This window comes from Uranotaenia lowii, chromosome 3, assembly GCF_029784155.1.
Source record: "Uranotaenia lowii strain MFRU-FL chromosome 3, ASM2978415v1, whole genome shotgun sequence".
NCBI lineage: Eukaryota > Metazoa > Arthropoda > Insecta > Diptera > Culicidae > Uranotaenia > Uranotaenia lowii.
The window spans coordinates 124378584-124396955 of NC_073693.1; the positions used below are offsets into that span (position 1 = coordinate 124378584).

Consider the following 18372-nt stretch of genomic DNA (forward strand, 5'->3'; position numbering starts at 1 on the left):
AAACGTTTATTCAGATAAATCGCTCTTTTAACACACAACACAACACACAACATAATTAGACACACTATAACCTACGTCAGCGGCCTAGTCCTCCAGCAGAAATCATGTTTCCGAAACTACTGCATTTTGAAGTATGCATGCAGTGGGGGTGCTAATCACAGGCAGCAAGCGATAATGTTACTCTTCTCAATCGCAGCGGTGGATGATGAAAAGGCTCTGAAAATATAAAAACTTCAATGTTAAAAATCCGGAAAATTCTTTAAATATTTGTTTCAACCTCAGACATTTTTTTCATTTTGCGTTGAACTCCATTCTAAACATGAGTACTGATATAAACAAAACAAATACCATGACATAAAATTGACAGACATATTTGACATGTCGCTTAGAATTCCCTAATAAGTTCCTTTAAATACCGAGAGGTATCTTAGATTTCCCAAATAAGTTCCTTGGAACACCTGAAGTTATCTTAGAAAGTGCTTAGCGAACGCTACCGACCTTCTTCAAAGAAGTTCCATTCAAAGCGCTTAAAAGTTCCGTTATCGATATTTCAACCTTTCAAAAGGCGATAGAAGTTCCTGAATAACTTCTACGTGACATGAGTCACCTGAAATTCCCGTAAAACATTTTCTCAGCCAAATGTGAACTTCGGGGTTCCATCTTTAAGTTAGAACGCGACTTTTGGTTGGTTGGGAAGTGAGCTGAACATATTATGACAACTATTCACCGGCCGCCGGCGCTCTTGCTCCGGGCTCTCGGTAGCAGCCGCCATCATACGCCAGCCAGTCAGTTCGCGGCCTTTGCCTACGCCACACGCACTTCCGAACATCACGTATTAGCACGCTTCCTGCCATCCCTTTGCTAGTGCATATCGGAAACGCACAATGATGATCCCGCCAGGATTCAAATTTTTGCCAAGTGGTTCAACATTCCTGGACGCTTATCCGATTTTCAGGCACTGGTGGAAAGGGATCGGATCCGAAAAAGAAGCGAATTGTTTGTTTGCGTGCTAAATAACCATCATTGAAAAAATTAGCTTGAAGTTTTCCAAGATGGCTGCCCCCGCTTGCAAAAAATCGAAACATAAAACAAACAACCACAAATCGATGAGTGTGCTCAAAAATACCGCGCGAGATAGTTTTAAAAAAACGCAGGTTGTTAGCGAAATGATTACACCGACTAATAGAAGTGGATCTGGAATCGTGCATAGCGGATCTGTAACAGGTCGCGCAAAGCGGATCTCAAAGGAGATCGCGCAAAGCGGATCTGGAAAAGGTCGCGCATAGCGGATCTCAAAAGACATCGCGCAAAGCGGATCTGGAAAAGGTCGCGCATAGCGGATCTCGAAGGAGATCGCGCAAGCGGATCTCAAAGGAGGTCGCGCAAAGCGGATCTCAAAGGAGGTCGCGCATAGCGGGTCTCAAAGGAGATCGCGCAAAGCGGATCTGAAAAAGGTCGCGCAAAGCGGATCTCAAAGGAGATCGCGCAAAGCGGATCTGTAAAAGGTCGCGCATAGCGGATCTCGAAGGAGATCGCGCAAGCGGATCTCAAAGGAGATCGCGCAAGCGGATCTCAAAGGAGATCGCGCATAGCGGATCTCAAAGGAGATCGCGCATAGCGGATCTCTAAGGAGATCGCGCAAAACATCTGATAAGAGATCGCGCAAAGCGGATCTGAAAAGAGATCGCGCAAAGCGGATCCGTAAAGAGATCGCGCAAAGCGGATCTGAAAAGAGATCGCGCATGGCAGTTCTGAAAGGAGATAGTGCAAAACGAATCCCAAATGAGATGGCGCAAGCAGATTTGTAATTTGTAAAAATTACGCTAAGCGGTCCTCTTAAGATTGGGTTTATAGAATAATAAGAAGTTTCTCTGAGTAGATCTGAAAGAGTTCAACGCAAGACGATTAATCCTGTAGATTGAAGCCTATTGGGATGGAAAATATTTTAGAACGAAACTTAACTTCGTGGAAAGTGTGCTTCCTTCAGAAGTTTTCGCTTAGATGATATTTAATAGCCGATTATTAGGTAAACATATTCTACCACACCTTTATTAAATCGATATAGTTCCCTCATGCTTTTGGTGTATCGTTACAATACGAAAAATCAACCAATTTTAAATTTCAATCCAGTTAATTAATAAATTGAGAACGAATGACTTAAGATTGAAGAAATGTTGGTTGTGAGTTTTCATCTGGTGAAGCAATGATGATGAAAACAAATTCGACTGAAATACTAAGCACGGATTGGGGTAAAGGAAGAGACGCCATTGGCAAGTTTAAAAAGTAACAGGTGTCGCACAACTTCTGAAAATGACTTATTATAATGGTCGATTCTAATGACTCTCGTTACGGAGAAAATTTCGATGAAATTTCCTTAAAAGAAATAAACCAAAATGTTGCACGTACTAATATGTACCGATGATGTTGCCTATTAACAGGCGTTTGATTTCATCGTTTCTTTGTGGAATGGAAAGTCTTAAAATAGTATAACAGCACGCGTTTTCTTCTACTGAATTGATCGAAACCTGAATGCCATCCCAATTTTGAATTAGGTATATCAGAAGAATTAGTTTTTCGGGTTATTAGTATAAAAAAACAACAAACTTCGACTTGCTCTGAAGTGCACCATTCCTTCGGCGAGGGCAATCTAACAAATCAAAAAAGTTCAATCTGTTATTCAATAATCTAACTGCATTCTGACGTCCCATGCAGCGGCACCCACGCTAGGACATATCATAAGAACTAGCCATAACCTGATAGAATCGTTATTCTAAGATTTGGGAAAGGATCCTTATTGTAATGTATGAAATTGGAATTCATTTGTTGCCATAACTTTTGGCAAACGAATGCTCCCAGCATCAGTGAGCATTTCTCAACACGCAACGTTGATGCCCAGCAACGAGCACCGACCCAAGTGAGCGGACGCCGCAAAGAGAGCAAGAGAGATGCTCTTACCGGCAGAAGAAACGAAGCAGTCTGGTAACATCTAGGCGTTTCCATCCGGCGCAAGCACGTGATCCTTTGCTCGCGTGTCAGCCTATTAAAGGGCGCATTCATCAATGCGCCTCTAGTTAGTTCTACCTCATCCGTGATAGAGTTAATAGTGCAGTATTTAAAACTAGTGAAATAAACGTTTTACTCACTGTCAATAGAACTATTGTGGGCAGCTTGAATTCGATAAAAGTTTGGATTTGTCTGTTTAGGTGGGTAGGAAACTCTGTTCCAAAGCAATAAATATATTAAACAAAATGAAAATGCCCAAGCAACCAAAAGTCGCGTTTTTACTTAACTCCGAACTCCGAAGTTCACATTTGGCTGAAAAAATGTTTTACGGGAACTTCAGGTGACTCTTGTCGCGTAAAAGTTACTCAGGAACTTCTATCGCCCTTTGAAAGGATAAACTATCGATAACGGAACTTCTAAGCGCATTCAATAGAACTACTTTCAAGAAGGTCGATAACGTTCGCGTAACATTCTAAAACGTACCATTAAGATACTTGAAGGTGTTTTGAAGAACCTATATGGGAATACTAAGCGACATGTCAAAAATGTCTTTCAAGAAGGTCGATAACGTTCGCGTAACATCCTAAAACGTACCATTAAGATACTTGAAGGTGTTTTAAAGAACCTATATGGGAATTCTAAGCGACATGTCAAAAATGGCTGTCAATTTCTTGTCATGGTATTTGTTTTGTTTATATCTGTACTGATATTTACCAAAGGAATTCAAGATTTTTTCGAATTTTTCTTATAAATGTTAAGATATTCGAATAAATTTTTGATGATGCGAATTATTGTTATTATTCATATTGTGTACTGAAAGTCCTTCAAATGACATAAGGAACAAACTATTGACCAACCTATTCAATCATCTCAAATCATATTGAGTTTAAATACTAATTATTACAATGGCAATGATCTATTGCTGGATTGGTCGAGAGGCTGGTGAGTTTCATCGCAATCTAGAGAGCAGCGGTTCAATTCCCTAGGCGTGTAAGCAGATTTTGTAATCAAAACAATATAATTAAAACCAATGAGATAGACCATGATAGACCGGCAACCTAGCAATCTGACATTTTTTTCGGCGCGTAGAAGTTTCTTGACATTCTCTTAGAAGCTGAATAGCGTTCTCTTCAGCTACCTAAACGAACTTGAAAATAGCTTTAAGAACTTAAATTTTGGGCTGATTAGCATTCCCTTCAGACACAAACGAGAGCTGATTAAGCTTCTGTGGAACCTTTTTAAGGGAATTCTGGTTGCTTGGGTGGTACATGCCTGACAGCTTTTGTACGACGAAAAGATCCATCTAGTTTATTTTGCTACAGCAATAAAATGCTGATCTCGATTTTTAAGCTTTCATGGGTAGTAGTTTGAATAAATATAACAGGGAAATCGATAATACTTTTGGAATATGGAGAGCCGTAAAAAACGAACTAGCTTCGTTAACAGTTGGAACAAGAGAGAGATTTTATTCAAAAATTTAAACATGGGTTACTATGATTATTTGCTACTTCTAAACGCTTGCTGTGATCAACACTCCTCCTCAAATTATCCAGTAAGTACACCCATCTTAGCACGTAACTTCTCAAGGCGTACTCGCTGAAGCGGCTTCGTTAGTACATCTGCAACCATATCCTCCGTCGGGCAATATTGAAGTTGAATAACACCCTTCTGCTTCAAGTCGCGAACGAAGAAGTACCGTGTGTCAATATGCTTACTTCGTCGCTCGATCCGGTCACTGTCAACCATCTTGATGCAGCTCTGGTTATCCTCAAACACCTTGGCGGGAATGGACTCGTCTCCACTGATTTCGCTAATCAGCCGGCGCACCCAAAGCAATTCTTGGCACCCTTCAGCGAGTGCAACGAATTCGGCTTCAGTTGAGCTGAGGGACACACACGCTTGCTTTCTGGATCCCCAGGATATGATGCCTCCTCCGAAAAATACTGCATGGCCAGAGTTAGATTTTCGGTCCCGAGCATCACCGGCCCAGTCCGCATCTACGTACATCGCCAACTCGCCTTCTGTGGAACCCAGTTTCAGCTTGAAGTCGGATGTTGCATTCAGGTATCGCAGCACACGCTTTGCCTCATTCCAATCCAGTTGGGTTGGGCAGCTGGATTTTTGAGCTAGGATGGATGTGCTGACAGCCACGTCCGGCCTGGTATGAACAGCTACGTAAAGCAGACCTCCGATAAGGCTGAGATACTGCTGGTTGTTTGGCAGCCGTTCCTTCTCCTCCTTCTGCTGTAGGTAGCCCGGATCAAGAGGAATCTTGCTGGGTTTGGCCTCCCCGAGACCAAATTGTTGGGTTAACTTCCGGATGTACTGCTGTTGGCTAAGCTTGAATCCATCCGGACCACGAACAATTTCCATGCCAAGGAAATGTTTGATGTCTCCAAGGTTGTTAATCCTGAAGTTCGTCTGAAGACCTTGAAATATTTCTTGGAACTCCTCCTCAGTCTCGGTTATCACCACCATATCGTCCACGTAAACCAACAGATAGGCGATGACAGTTCCCGTTCGACGAATATAGAGGCACGGGTCTGCTTTGGAAATGCTGAACGACATTTTTCGCAGGAACGAATCGAGGGTATGGTTCCACACTCGAGCGGACTGCTTGAGGCCGTACAGGCTTTTGTTGAGACGACATACACTATTTCCAACAGCATACCCTTCCGGTTGTTTCATATAGACAATCTCGTCCAGTTGTCCATGAAGATACGCAGTCTTGACGTCAACGTGTTTGACGACCATGCTACGACTGCTTGCCACCACCAACAAGGCACGGAACGTTACCTGTTTGGCGACAGGTGCGAAGACTTCGTCGAAATCCACGCCAAACTTTTGGGAGAATCCTTGTGCCACCAACCTGGCTTTGTGGCGCACGACCTCACCATTTCCATCGAGCTTCTTCTTGAAAAGCCATTTACATCCAACAGCTTTACGGTTCGCAGGAAGTTCGACCAAATCCCACGTGCCGTTCTCGATGAGCGATCGATACTCTTCATCCATTGCTTCCTGCCAATGCCTAGCGTCGGGTGATTTCAGGGCTTCGGAACGAGTGCGAGGATCACCACCTTGGATGCTTTTTGCGGCCAGTCCCTGGTGAGGATTCTCATTTCCTGGTTCAGGACCTCGATTGGAGTTGGATGGAGGGGGGTCATCTGAAAAACGGTTGGAAGGCAAACCAGTGCTTGGAAAAAGAAAAATTTTCAACTTGCCTGTGAGATAGCGCTCCCGTCCGCTGCGCCTCAACGCCTGTGACACGGGCGGATTTGAAGATAGTTGCGGGGGGAGCGCGTTAGTTGTCACGTCACGTGCTGCATCGTTACTATTGTCGCTTGATTCGTCTGCGCTGTCATAGTTTGAAGAACCTTCATCAGCACTAACGTCCACCACGCATTCACCTTCAGGAACCGGCACCACTTTGTCAGACCCAGATTGTTCGACCACCGCTGGAAACTGCAGCTGATCATCCTGAACTGTTTGCTCGAAGTCCAGAGGGACTACTTTTCGCACAGGTACGGACACCACGCTGCTACGCTTCGGATTTTCACTCACAAATACGACGTCTCGAGATGTTACCAAGGTTTTCTTCCTCGGATCCCACAGTCGATACGCCTTCGTTTCGGATTCGTAACCAGTAAAGATGCACTCATGGGACTTTGCATCCCACTTCCTCCTTTTCTGCTTCGGGATATGGACCATAGCTGGGGAACCAAACACTCGGATGTGAGCTAAGTTCGGCTTCTTTCCGCTCCACATTTCCTCAGGTGTCACCTCGTGTCCTTTGGTAGGCGATCGATTTACCAGGTAGACCGCTGTTGCTGTTGCTTCTGCCCAGAATGACTTAGGCAGATCCGCTTCAAATAACATGCATTTGGCCCGTTCTACCACAGTACGATTCACACGTTCGGCTAAACCGTTTTGTTCGGGAGTGTAATCCGCCGTTGTTTGATGGCGAACCCCCAGGCTGTTCAGATGGTCTTCCAGCTTCTTGTTGCGAAACTCCTTCCCGTTGTCGGTTCGCAGAATTTTTAACTTTCGGCCAGTCTGCCGCTCTGATGAACATCGGTAATTTTCAAAAGCTTCAAAAATTTCATTCGCTGATTTTTCTTTCAGGAAATACACTGCGATGCGACGAGACTTATCATCCGTGAACGTAAGAAAATATCTTCTGCCGCCCAACGAATTAACTTCCATTGGTCCGCACACATCGGAATGGACCACTTCCAGGATTTCTTGCGCACGTGAACCTTGCTTGTTGAAAGGAAGACGAGTTTGCTTACCCATCGCACATGTTGAACACCGATCTTCAATTTCCGCTGGACCGTCGAATTGCACTCCGGAGACCATACCACGTTTCAATCGCTGAACACTTTCCAGGTTGAGATGGCCCATTCTCCTATGCCACAGTTTGATATCCACGACGGAAGACGCGCTCATTGCTGTTGGTAAAGGCAATTGTGCCAGTCGAAACAAACCATTCTCCAACACGCCGGTAGCCACCAGATTTCCGTTCCCTTCGTTGACCTTCACACCAGCTGCGCTAAACGTGACAGTGTGTCCGCGCTTCACTATTTGGCTCACCGAAATCAGGTTCGTAGAAATCTCAGGAATGACTTGCACATCGTTGACCTCGATTGGCTCGTCGTCTTGACTACACTCGGGTAACAGCTTCAATTTTCCTTTCGCCACTACCTGCATGGCACCTTTGTTGGCTGCAACGACGGTACCGCTGGTTTTCTGTACGTTTTCCAATTTCGACACGGAATTGGTAAAATGATTCGAAGCACCGGAGTCGAAATACCAGCTCGATTCTTCGCCAAAATGTGCGCTTCCATTCGTCGATAAAACGGTACACCATGCTTTTGACTTTCGACTATCTTTAGATGGGCAATCCCTTGAAAGATGGTTAGGTGATTTGCATATCCTGCATTTTGGACCTCGTTTAAAATCCGATGGTTGCCTTTCTTGGTGCTGTTTCGGTGGTGGTTTTGAAAAATGTTTCCTCCCTGCATACGCTGTTCCTGCTGATGGCTCAGGTGCTCTAACTTCCTGCAGTAGCTTCGTCTTGATGACATCGCCGTTGATTGCTGCTCCGGAGTTTTCGAGTGCCATCACCATAGGGCTGTACGATTCCGGTAATCCTGCCAACAGAAGAGTTCCGACCCACTCTTCGCTTATGTCAAAACCGATTCCACGTAGTTGATGTGCTGTGGTTACTATGGTGTTGACATACGTTTCCATAGAGTCGCTCGTTGTTACAGTTGAATTTTAGAGCTTTTGTTATGGTGTGATTTGAGCAAAAATAGAGTTAGAAAACCCAACCCTAATCAAAAACAAATCAACTTGTTCGACCAGATTTGGCCCACTGTATCGAACTTTAAAAAGAAAAACCCGACAGCCCACAGTCCACGAAAAACGGAAAAAAAAGAAAAATAACTGTCATCGGATATTTCCGGACATCGGTCGAGGCTGCGACAAGACGAAGTTCGAAAAGTGTGGGGGATTTCCCGCGAAAAGCCCCAGCGAAGCAAAATTTTCCTGTCCCCTGTTTCAATCAACGTGTCTGGACAGACATTTCGACGAGCTGACGAGCTGAGCCGATTTGCAATCATGGCTGGCGAAACCGATGAGGAGGTTGAGCGACGACGGGGGAGCGCCGAGCAAAATCATACCGAGCAGTACGGCATCGTCGATCCGGATCGCATCATCAAGAATCCGCTGCAATTCCAGTGGACGCTCTGGTATCAGGAACCGGATAAGAACAAGTCGTGGGGAGACAATCTGAACGAGGTGGCCACCGTCGGTACCGTTGAGGACTTCTGGAGATTGTACAACCAAATCAGGAGCCCGTCGGACCTGAAGACCGGGTGCGATTATTCGATGTTCAAGCAGGGCATTCGCACCATGTGGGAAGACGAGAAGAATTTCCGCGGCGGCCGGTGGGTGATCAACGTGCTCCAGCAGCAGCGCCAAGAACGGGATGAAATTGCGATTTGGACCTCCACCGTCATGAGAAAGCCGTAAGTCGATTTTTTTTACCACGTCCGAACCATCATTGTGATGAAGGAGATTGGGTGGGTGAAATAAAAGTGGCCATTAGAAAATTTTAAATTATGTTCTCGTTTTTCATTGTGGCGACGACCATGAGAAACCATCTGTTACAAATGGCGCCCAACTAAATCGAACCACTTTGATTATTAGTTCGACAAATTTTAGGGACTTTGCGTCCACTTACAATTATTATGATTTTTAATATTCGATAATTGTACTTATCATTATTTCATTATTGCTCTTCTCGTATATCACACCATATTATTGTGTAATCATAAGTATCGTGTTATTTATTCGATATTGTTGTGAATTAAAATTTACTTTAATTATTTATTTACATTGCAATACATCAGGCACAGTTATCAAGGGGGTTACCAAGGAAAAATCAAAAGGAACGCGATCTGGAGGCGCGGTATAACCTCTATTCCGGGCCCTTGGTAATTAAGAGGATTAAATCCCTCTTTTCCTGAGATAACTGTTGCTTTTAGTTCTGTTTAGTCCTCACTGTAAAATCACAGCTATTATTCTCTTCAATGGCTACATGATTTAATATGCTTGTTTTGCTGCTTGGGTGAAAGTCTTTTAGTCGTTTGGTTCAGGATTCGAGGAAATTTTTGCCAGGTCTGCTGGTATAGATCGACATCATTTGCCAAGATATGTTGGCGTTGAGTTTCGTCTTTAGTTTTAGTTAAATCTTTGCCATAATTCGTTGGCGTAAAGATATTTTTGCCAAGATTCGTTGGCTTTGAGTTTATTATGATGTGTTTATGTATTATGTATTTATGTATTAAGTTTTAGACACCTCTGCAGTAGGTGTTACGCTTCCGAGGTATGCTCGGAATGTAGTCGATCATTTCTTTCCCTCGAACTCCTTGTGGCGTGGTTTTGAAATTTTCATGGATTTCTATCATAATCCATGAAAATTTCTACCAAAGCAGCAATGTTGTGTTACAGTTGAATTTTAGAGCTTTTGTTATGGTGTGATTTGAGCAAAAATAGAGTTAGAAAACCCAACCCTAATCAAAAACAAATCAACTTGTTCGACCAGATTTGGCCCACTGTATCGAACTTTAAAAAGAAAAACCCGACAGCCCACAGTCCACGAAAAACGGAAAAAAAAGAAAAATAACTGTCATCGGATATTTCCGGACATCGGTCGAGGCTGCGACAAGACGAAGTTCGAAAAGTGTGGGGGATTTCCCGCGAAAAGCCCCAGCGAAGCAAAATTTTCCTGTCCCCTGTTTCAATCAACGTGTCTGGACAGACATTTCGACGAGCTGACGAGCTGAGCCGATTTGCAATCATGGCTGGCGAAACCGATGAGGAGGTTGAGCGACGACGGGGGAGCGCCGAGCAAAATCATACCGAGCAGTACGGCATCGTCGATCCGGATCGCATCATCAAGAATCCGCTGCAATTCCAGTGGACGCTCTGGTATCAGGAACCGGATAAGAACAAGTCGTGGGGAGACAATCTGAACGAGGTGGCCACCGTCGGTACCGTTGAGGACTTCTGGAGATTGTACAACCAAATCAGGAGCCCGTCGGACCTGAAGACCGGGTGCGATTATTCGATGTTCAAGCAGGGCATTCGCACCATGTGGGAAGACGAGAAGAATTTCCGCGGCGGCCGGTGGGTGATCAACGTGCTCCAGCAGCAGCGCCAAGAACGGGATGAAATTGCGATTTGGACCTCCACCGTCATGAGAAAGCCGTAAGTCGATTTTTTTTACCACGTCCGAACCATCATTGTGATGAAGGAGATTGGGTGGGTGAAATAAAAGTGGCCATTAGAAAATTTTAAATTATGTTCTCGTTTTTCATTGTGGCGACGACCATGAGAAACCATCTGTTACATCGTTGCTAGGGACGTTGAAATTAATTTTCGCAGCAAGCCAACTTTTCGTGTCAGCCCGGAATCCTCAAACGCTGCTTCCAATTTCGACCACGTTTCCTGCGCAGTTCTCGCTTCTCTCACATGGACATAATTCGTAGGGTCAAGTAGAAGAATTATTTTTCCACGCGCTTTTCGGTCCTTCACCGGGTTTACGACCGGCATGGTTCCATCCTCGTTCGGTGTCGGCTTCACCACGTCCCACAAGTCCTCCAGTTCGAGAAAAGTCTGGACTGCGAATTGCCACGTGGACCAATTTTCACGGCCCATTAGCAATTCTATCGATGGCAAATTCAGCGAACTGAAGGCTTTTGCTGTTGCAGCTACATCGCCTTGACCGGTAGACATAATCGAAACTCGCGACGGTACTTTTTAAAACCTCTAATTAAAATAAACTTTTACTTTTTAACTTTTTGGCTCTGGGCCCATAACCTTTTGGAATATGGAGAGCCGTAAAAAACGAACTAGCTTCGTTAACAGTTGGAACAAGAGAGAGATTTTATTCAAAAATTTAAACATGGGTTACTATGATTATTTGCTACTTCTAAACGCTTGCTGTGATCAACAAATACTCAGATGAGAACACCAAACGCATAAGGAGGATATTTTTGTGAAAAAAATAAAATTATGATTGTGAAAGTAAACGTTAATCTTTCATAAACATTTGAGATTTGAATTTTCAGTACTGTTTAAGGTCTCTGACTGCCATGAGCACAAGGCACCGTCGTAGCCTTGTAGCCCGAATCTCACATGGTGAACCGTCAAATATCGCATTTTGTACTGTAATTCACAGAGTTCTTTCACTAATTGATTTTTGCACAGAAGCACGTCTCACAATGATGATAGACATAGGGACTCTCAGAACGGAGCAGAATGGCCATGGCAATGATGTTCATGAGCCGAAACTCGGCATCGCTGGCGTTTTGATCCAAAAAAAAGTGTTCAGAGACGCTGTGATGTCAACTCTCACTGTTATCGAAGCGTTTAATGCCCTACATTTGCATGAACAGGTGGACAAAGATAAAAATAGATTGTTCGTTCATCTTGGATGAGTTTTGAACTCTGAATTGAATCCACCTGATCCGTTGTACGACTACACCTTTTGTCACTAGACGGTTGAGGATTGTATAAGCCATGAGGCAACTCCCAGGGAGCAGCCAAGGGATCGGATTCCTCAAAGTGGCTGACATGCTCACGTCAGGGCTCTCGAGGTTTCTGCCTTTTTGTTCTGGATACGCAAATGCTTGAAACCGCGAGTGATATCCTGCCATGTTTTCCAAATTTCGATGCTCCTGTGTTCAGTTTTCCACAATCTATCGCATCTTTATTACGCTGCAACGCACACTAAGTAGTTCCGCGAAATCGTCGCCTGGAGTGTTTGACTCATCAAATCAGGCGTTTGCCGTTTAGTCGAACCGCAAAGATTAGCAAAGTTGTCCCATCCGGTAAAATCGAAAAGAATGACCTCTGATCCATTCGTCTGCGTCATAATACGCGATATTTCCGTCTCCCGAATAGTTGGGTGCGTCGATTGATTGCCAGTCAGCTGATTTGATTCTTTGTTAATGATCGAAACTGCAAACGAACGAAAGTTAGTGATTAATTTGCGAAACGCCAAACACAGGACTTCTATCAATCGGTAAACTTTGCTCTTTCGAATGAAATCTACAGCTTACCGAAAATTTTCAGACATTTTATGTCACTGCAGTTAGATATCATTTGATTTGGGGCACAGGTGACTGGGAAACGAAGTTTGAATGGAGAAATCGATACTGAAAATGCTTTGTTTACATTATTATCTTTTACTTTTGTTTACTTTCGTAGGTACACGCTAAAATGAAAACGATGAAATGCATGATAACAGCATTAAAACAAATAACAAGCACTGAACCTCGAAAATACCCAAACTTGAGAACTTTCCCCACCAACCCGAATGAAACTCCCTCCCTACAGGTTTGGCTATTGGTGGCATAGCTCAAAGTTAAGCTCTTAAAGAAGAACTCATCCCCCAAAATCTGATACCACAATAAAATGGAAATCAAAATAAAAAAAAATATCGTCAGGTTCAGGAATCACACCCATACCTGCAATGGCTTTGCGATTACCATCTCAGGATGCTAACCGCTCGAAAAAACAGTTCTTCGCTTTGAACTTACCCCCCAAACCTAAATCTGCCACGATGGAGGTAACAGAATCAGATGCGCTTACAACAAAAACCCCCCAAAAAAACAGTTCTTCGCTTGAAGGACAAGTTTGGCTTATTGGCAAGCTGGGATTTTTTCACAAACTTAAGTTGTCAATCTTGAACTTAGGTTTGGCGGGTGGCAGTTCTCAAGTTTGGGTATTTTCGATTTTCAGTGAGTGTTAACCGGACAGATTAAGTGCTGTCTCACAGCCATGCATTACATTTGATCAGGGCGTAAAGACAAAATTGATTTAAATAAATCGAAAAGGAAAATGAGTTAAATAAGGGACTAGAAAACAATTTTTTCATCTTTCTGATTCGTGCAGCGGTGCCAGATGGTCTGATTATGGAGTATTTGTTTGTACTTAATTTTCAGATGTATTTGATAGATTTAAAAAAAAAAATAAATTATAAATCGTTTTGAATAGTATGCATTTTGATATAGATTGTTATTTCAAAAGTTAAAAGAATCATCAACTGATGCATTTAGTCACCAATGCGTTAAATATATTAGTGAGATCGTTTTACAATAGATAAGTATATGTTAGACTGGAGATAGAATAAATAAGCCTTGTGTTACACCTGCCCCAACAATAAATCTTCTTCAGTAGAGAGTAGCAATTTTAAGGCTGAATTTAAAATCATGTATGTTATCAGCCTAAGTTTCATACTTGTTTTTTCTTTTTTTCGGAGGAGAAGGTGAATGTGTGGGGCCCACTGTGGGCCTTGTTAAGGCGCCCTAATATAGTGTGAAGTGAGCTGAACATATTATGACAACTATTCACCGGCCGCCGGCGCTCTTGCTCCGGGCTCTCGGTAGCAGCCGCCATCATACGCCAGCCAGTCAGTTCGCGGCCTTTGCCTACGCCACACGCACTTCCGAACATCACGTATTAGCACGCTTCCTGCCATCCCTTTGCTAGTGCATATCGGAAACGCACAACACCTTTGTACAGTTAGAAAGTGAGTTGCTGCGTCAGTCAATTTAGAAGTGAAGAACCGACAACATGTAATTTAACCGTCGTGTAATAAATATTGTTTTTCTGACTACCTTAGTTGAAGAATTATTACAGTTAGTGTTAAGATGAACCTAATTTGTTCTCTCTCTATGTTCGTATGAAGTTTGATTCATAATAAATCAAACTGTTATTATCTCTTCCTTTGAAAATAAATTGAACTTCGTACAAAGTTTTGCAGTCGCTGTTTGTCGCAGTTATCCGTACAAAGGTTGACTGAAAAGCGGATTGCGTGTAAAACTCAGACAGATTTTACACTGATTTGGCAGGTCGCACAAATGTACGAGCTGGGTTACCAGGTGCCCAGATTTGTCTGTAAAACCAAGACTTTTGACCCTTCGTCCAGATATTGGTCAGACACAGATTTTGCCCAGATTTTTGCTGAGAGTGCCCAGATTTTTGCTGAGAGTGCCCAGATTTTACAGACTTTCAAAATTGAGTGATGAAATCAATATTTTTGCATCGGATTTGATCCGTAAGTGCCAGATTAGACTGAAATTTGCTTGTATTCATTGGTATTTGACCAATCCTTTCATTATACATTTTTTTTAAAATAAGATCGGCTTGATATATGGTTGGAAACAGTGTTTGTTATAAAGTTCTCAACTCGAAAATAACCCGAATACCAAAGCAAATATACCTCCCCCCCCCCCCCCCCCCCCCTCACGCACATCGACAAATTTCTTGTTTAGTACCAAATTTGTGATCTTCCCTATGCACAGACACACTGACTTTTTTTCAAAATTGCCCAGCTTTTTACTCCTCAGCACCTGGCATCCCTGTGTACGAGTTGCGCTGCGATTAATATTTAAAAAAAAAAACTTTCCCCCTTATTCCGCGCCGCGCGTGAGGTGACGATAGTCGAGTCGAGTTGGAGTCACGTGAGTCTTGTCACCTTATTCCTGAAGCCGATGTGACAGAGGTTCATGCCCAGCTGACTACTAGATTAGGATAAGAACTTAAAAAGTTCATTCTAAAAGACGTTTCTCACCTAAAGCGACTACTGGAATCGGGTGACTAGGGTGATTCGACTATCGTCACGTCACGCGCGGCGCAGAATAAGGGGGTTTATTTTTTGTAAAACTTATACTTATGATTTAACAATAAATCTTCGACACGTGGTGTATAAATGCAGGCGTTTTACATAGCTTTGAAACTTCGATGAGCATCACATCAATACTGAACCTTGTAAGGTCAACCCAGCAATGGTTGCAAAATTACAACTCTTTAAAAAAAAACTTTGAGTTTTGGCAACATTGCATTGTATACGTTATGAGCTGTTACGAAAATCATTTGTTTTCATTCATAAATTTTACGGAAAAAATCAATAACAATGATATTTTTTCAAAAGGTCGTTTACCAGAAATTTCTCAACCGGTTTGCGTATACATGACCGCCAATAAATTCGAGACCTTTTCAATAATTCAACTGAACCCCTTGCGCGTAAAATTTATTTACAAAATAATTTAAGGTCCTGTTGTTGTGTCTTTCCATTCCCATTTATATAACTAAAACTAGAAAACATCTGAATGTTTTCTCTGGTGGCCGACTATGGAGATAGTGATGAGGAAAACAATTCTTCCGATTCATCAGCAGCTGCCAGTTCCGCCGGAAGCGAGAATCCCTCGGATGAGGAAGGTCATGAGCAAGCTGTTAAAAAGAGGCGAGACTCCAAAACCCATTTAAAAATCTTATTTTTGTAAAATTCCAAAATTTTAACAACTGCAAATAAGAAGCCTTACTTTTAGCCTTATGTTCAATCTATTGATAGAAACGTATTCAAATGTTTAAATGCCTCCAAATCTTTCGATTGAAATCTCTTAACAGTGAAGCCCCGGCGACACTCCCAAGTGCCACATCGATGTTTTCCAACGACAAAAGAATCATGCCGGGAGGTGTGTTCAGTAATCCGTTCAAGGAAGCTGAGGATGCAAAAATGGCCAGCTTGGAAAAGCATGTTAAAATGGTAAATTATATCATTGACTGAAATGAATTCCCTAGCATTGAACTTCCCATACAATTCTCTAATATTTAAATTTTTGTATTAACAAACAGATCGATCCAGAGCACGAAATCAACGAACAGAAGCGCAAAATTTGCTGGAGCTACCGGAAGGGTCGCTGCAGGTTCGGGAGTCAATGCAACTTTGCGCACGATTCAGATCTGATCCTGCGAAAGGATATGTTCGGCAGTACTTCAGCAGAGGATCAGGAAACCGGCGAAGGTGAACAGGTCTGTGACCAGAAAGTCGGTCAAAATCTGCTCAAAAAGAAACCGATTACTTTAAATAATAAAAAGAAAAGGCCAGGTTTGAGCAGGGAATTGGTTCCTCCCAAGAAGGTTCTCAAAATGTACCACCGAGAGAAGATTAGCAGCGGAAAACCATAACGAAGTAGCGTTGTGAGAGCTAATGTATAAGTATTAACAATATAAAATTAATATGGGTAAGATTGTTGTTCTTATAATAGAATATTGTAGGGGGATATCTTGAATTCATTTCCTTTTCAAATATTAATTAGGCCTCAGTAAACTAACTCCGAAAAAAATCGATATTTGTAAGTGAATAAGTTTTTGTAGAAGTGTGATTTAATTTTTTTCTAGACTAACAAATTTCTTAAATGACTAGTTGGTCAACGATTATAAGGCGTTTTTAGGTACAAACTGCCTCCAAATCCCTGGAAAAATAAAAAAGCAGAGGCCGTTAATAACTATTTTGAATATCTAAGCACTGTAATTGGGTAGTTTGCAATCATTTCAAGAGAATTGATCACATTTATAATTCTATCAGTAATTATTTTCATTTCTGTCTAAAAAAAATAGATTGTTTTAAGTTGAAACCGCGCATGTTCAAACGCGAAATAAATTATCATTAAAACTACAGACATCTATTTGTTATTCATTTCGCATTCCGAATGTAGAAATCAGCTTCCAAATCGTCATGAGAGTTAACATTTAAGAAGGTCCTTAGATTCAAAAAGGAGTTTCTCTATACTCAGTCTTAGAAACAGAAACAAAGTCTACTTTACGTATAACTTATAATAATTTATATCCATACTTACATTCCCACCAAATCCCACCGAGCTACTACACATTCATCATCCCTTCCAAAAAAGCTAGAGTGTCCACCGAATCGATGGCCAGATCGACGTCTCGTTTGGCGATCGTTTTCTTCTTGCTGGTGGTCGTGTGGGTGAACGCTTCTTTGGACATCGTCTGCAGAAACAATTCTGCCGCCCGGGTCATCAGAAACAGAGCTTCGGCTGATACGATGTTCACATTCGGATCCATTCTCATGATCTGTTTCACCCTACTTATGGGAAACTGGACCAATCTGGGCTCGGCTGGTTCTAGAAAAGATTTTTGTTTTCATTTACACAGACTAAACTAAACTGTTATTTAAATATAGGTACCTTTTCTAGAAGTCGACGGTTTGTCGGTTTCTGCTGAGGGAGTGTCCTGCTCTTGGTCATCCTCATTCAACACAGCTTCCTCCAGCAACAATTGATCGTCATCTTCCTGTTCCTCTTCGATCGGTTCGGCTTCCTTTTCGACGGTAGCTAGTTTGGTTTCTAACAGCACTTCTGCTACCGTTTCCGGTATCTCCGGAAACGGTTCACTCCCGAAGTCAATCTCCTCGGACTCTTGAAAAGTTGAGGTTTCTGGATTTTTTACAGCGTTTGTTTCTTCACTTGTTGAGGCCATCATCTATTTTTTTTTAGAAATTTCAAGGGTTTTTTTTATTACTTATCTATAAAGTTCTTCGAAATAAATATAATAAAAATAATCTGACTAACCTAGCGGATCAATCAACCGTTCTTTGTGAGTTTTTTTGTTTAAACTGTTTCCGTTAATTTGTCTGAAATTTGACAACAGTAAAACTGTGCTAGGTTAACGATTTTAATGGAACTAATTGTAAGTTTATTAAACTTTTTATTTACGATCTTTTACGATTAGATTATTAATTTGGCGCGCCAATTATTCAGGATCACATTTCCGGAATGGCGAAAACGAAAACCTATAAGAAAAATATTACTTTTAATTGTATACGTGAAAGGGACAAGAGGGACAAATGATCAAGTAAATAACTTTTCAACAACAAATCAAAGAATAAAATAAAGGAATGTAAATCTCACATTCTATAATCTAATATTAAAACTATTTTATCCAATAAATTTATATCAAATTCATGCCATGCATGAAAGTTGTGAGCGTTAC

At 42.1% G+C, this 18372-nt stretch overlaps 4 protein-coding genes across 4 annotated transcripts; 3 read left to right on the forward strand and 1 right to left on the reverse strand.

Annotated features, from left to right (window-relative positions):
• Positions 1–8622: 8622 nt before the first annotated feature.
• LOC129752579 (eukaryotic translation initiation factor 4E-like) lies at positions 8623–9036 on the forward strand. Its single transcript, XM_055748353.1, has one exon. It carries the CDS (start codon positions 8623–8625, stop codon positions 9034–9036), a length of 414 nt encoding a protein of 137 aa, XP_055604328.1.
• Positions 9037–10366: 1330 nt separating this feature from the next.
• LOC129752580 (eukaryotic translation initiation factor 4E-like) lies at positions 10367–10780 on the forward strand. The gene has a single exon (XM_055748354.1). The coding sequence runs from the start codon at positions 10367–10369 to the stop codon at positions 10778–10780; it is 414 nt and encodes a 137-aa protein (XP_055604329.1).
• Positions 10781–15552: 4772 nt separating this feature from the next.
• On the forward strand, positions 15553–17035 carry LOC129754705 (uncharacterized). The gene is made up of 3 exons (XM_055750915.1): positions 15553–15820; positions 15985–16123; positions 16213–17035. The coding sequence occupies exons 1-3, from the start codon at positions 15687–15689 to the stop codon at positions 16543–16545; spliced, it is 606 nt and encodes a 201-aa protein (XP_055606890.1). The 5' UTR covers positions 15553–15686; the 3' UTR covers positions 16546–17035.
• A 156-nt stretch (positions 17036–17191) lies between these two features.
• Positions 17192–18140, reverse strand: LOC129754706 (DNA polymerase epsilon subunit 4). Its single transcript, XM_055750916.1, has 4 exons — positions 18096–18140; positions 17952–18013; positions 17568–17862; positions 17192–17504 (listed from the first exon to the last, which is right to left on the reverse strand). The coding sequence occupies exons 3-4, from the start codon at positions 17860–17862 to the stop codon at positions 17242–17244; spliced, it is 558 nt and encodes a 185-aa protein (XP_055606891.1). The 5' UTR covers positions 17952–18013; positions 18096–18140; the 3' UTR covers positions 17192–17241.
• Between the last annotated feature and the right edge of the window lie 232 nt (positions 18141–18372).

Coding starts and splice junctions, on each gene's coding strand:
- LOC129752579 (XM_055748353.1), top strand. CDS start 8,623: ATGGCTGGCGAAACCGATGAGGAGGTTGAGCGACGACGGGGGAGCGCC.
- LOC129752580 (XM_055748354.1), top strand. CDS start 10,367: ATGGCTGGCGAAACCGATGAGGAGGTTGAGCGACGACGGGGGAGCGCC.
- LOC129754705 (XM_055750915.1), top strand. CDS start 15,687: ATGTTTTCTCTGGTGGCCGACTATGGAGATAGTGATGAGGAAAACAAT. Junction 15,821..15,984: donor GAGCAAGCTGTTAAAAAGAG/GCGAGACTCCAA, acceptor ATCTCTTAACAG/TGAAGCCCCGGCGACACTCC. Junction 16,124..16,212: donor TGGAAAAGCATGTTAAAATG/GTAAATTATATC, acceptor ATTAACAAACAG/ATCGATCCAGAGCACGAAAT.
- LOC129754706 (XM_055750916.1), bottom strand. CDS start 17,862: ATGATGGCCTCAACAAGTGAAGAAACAAACGCTGTAAAAAATCCAGAA. Junction 17,505..17,567: donor ACCGTCGACTTCTAGAAAAG/GTACCTATATTT, acceptor AATCTTTTCTAG/AACCAGCCGAGCCCAGATTG.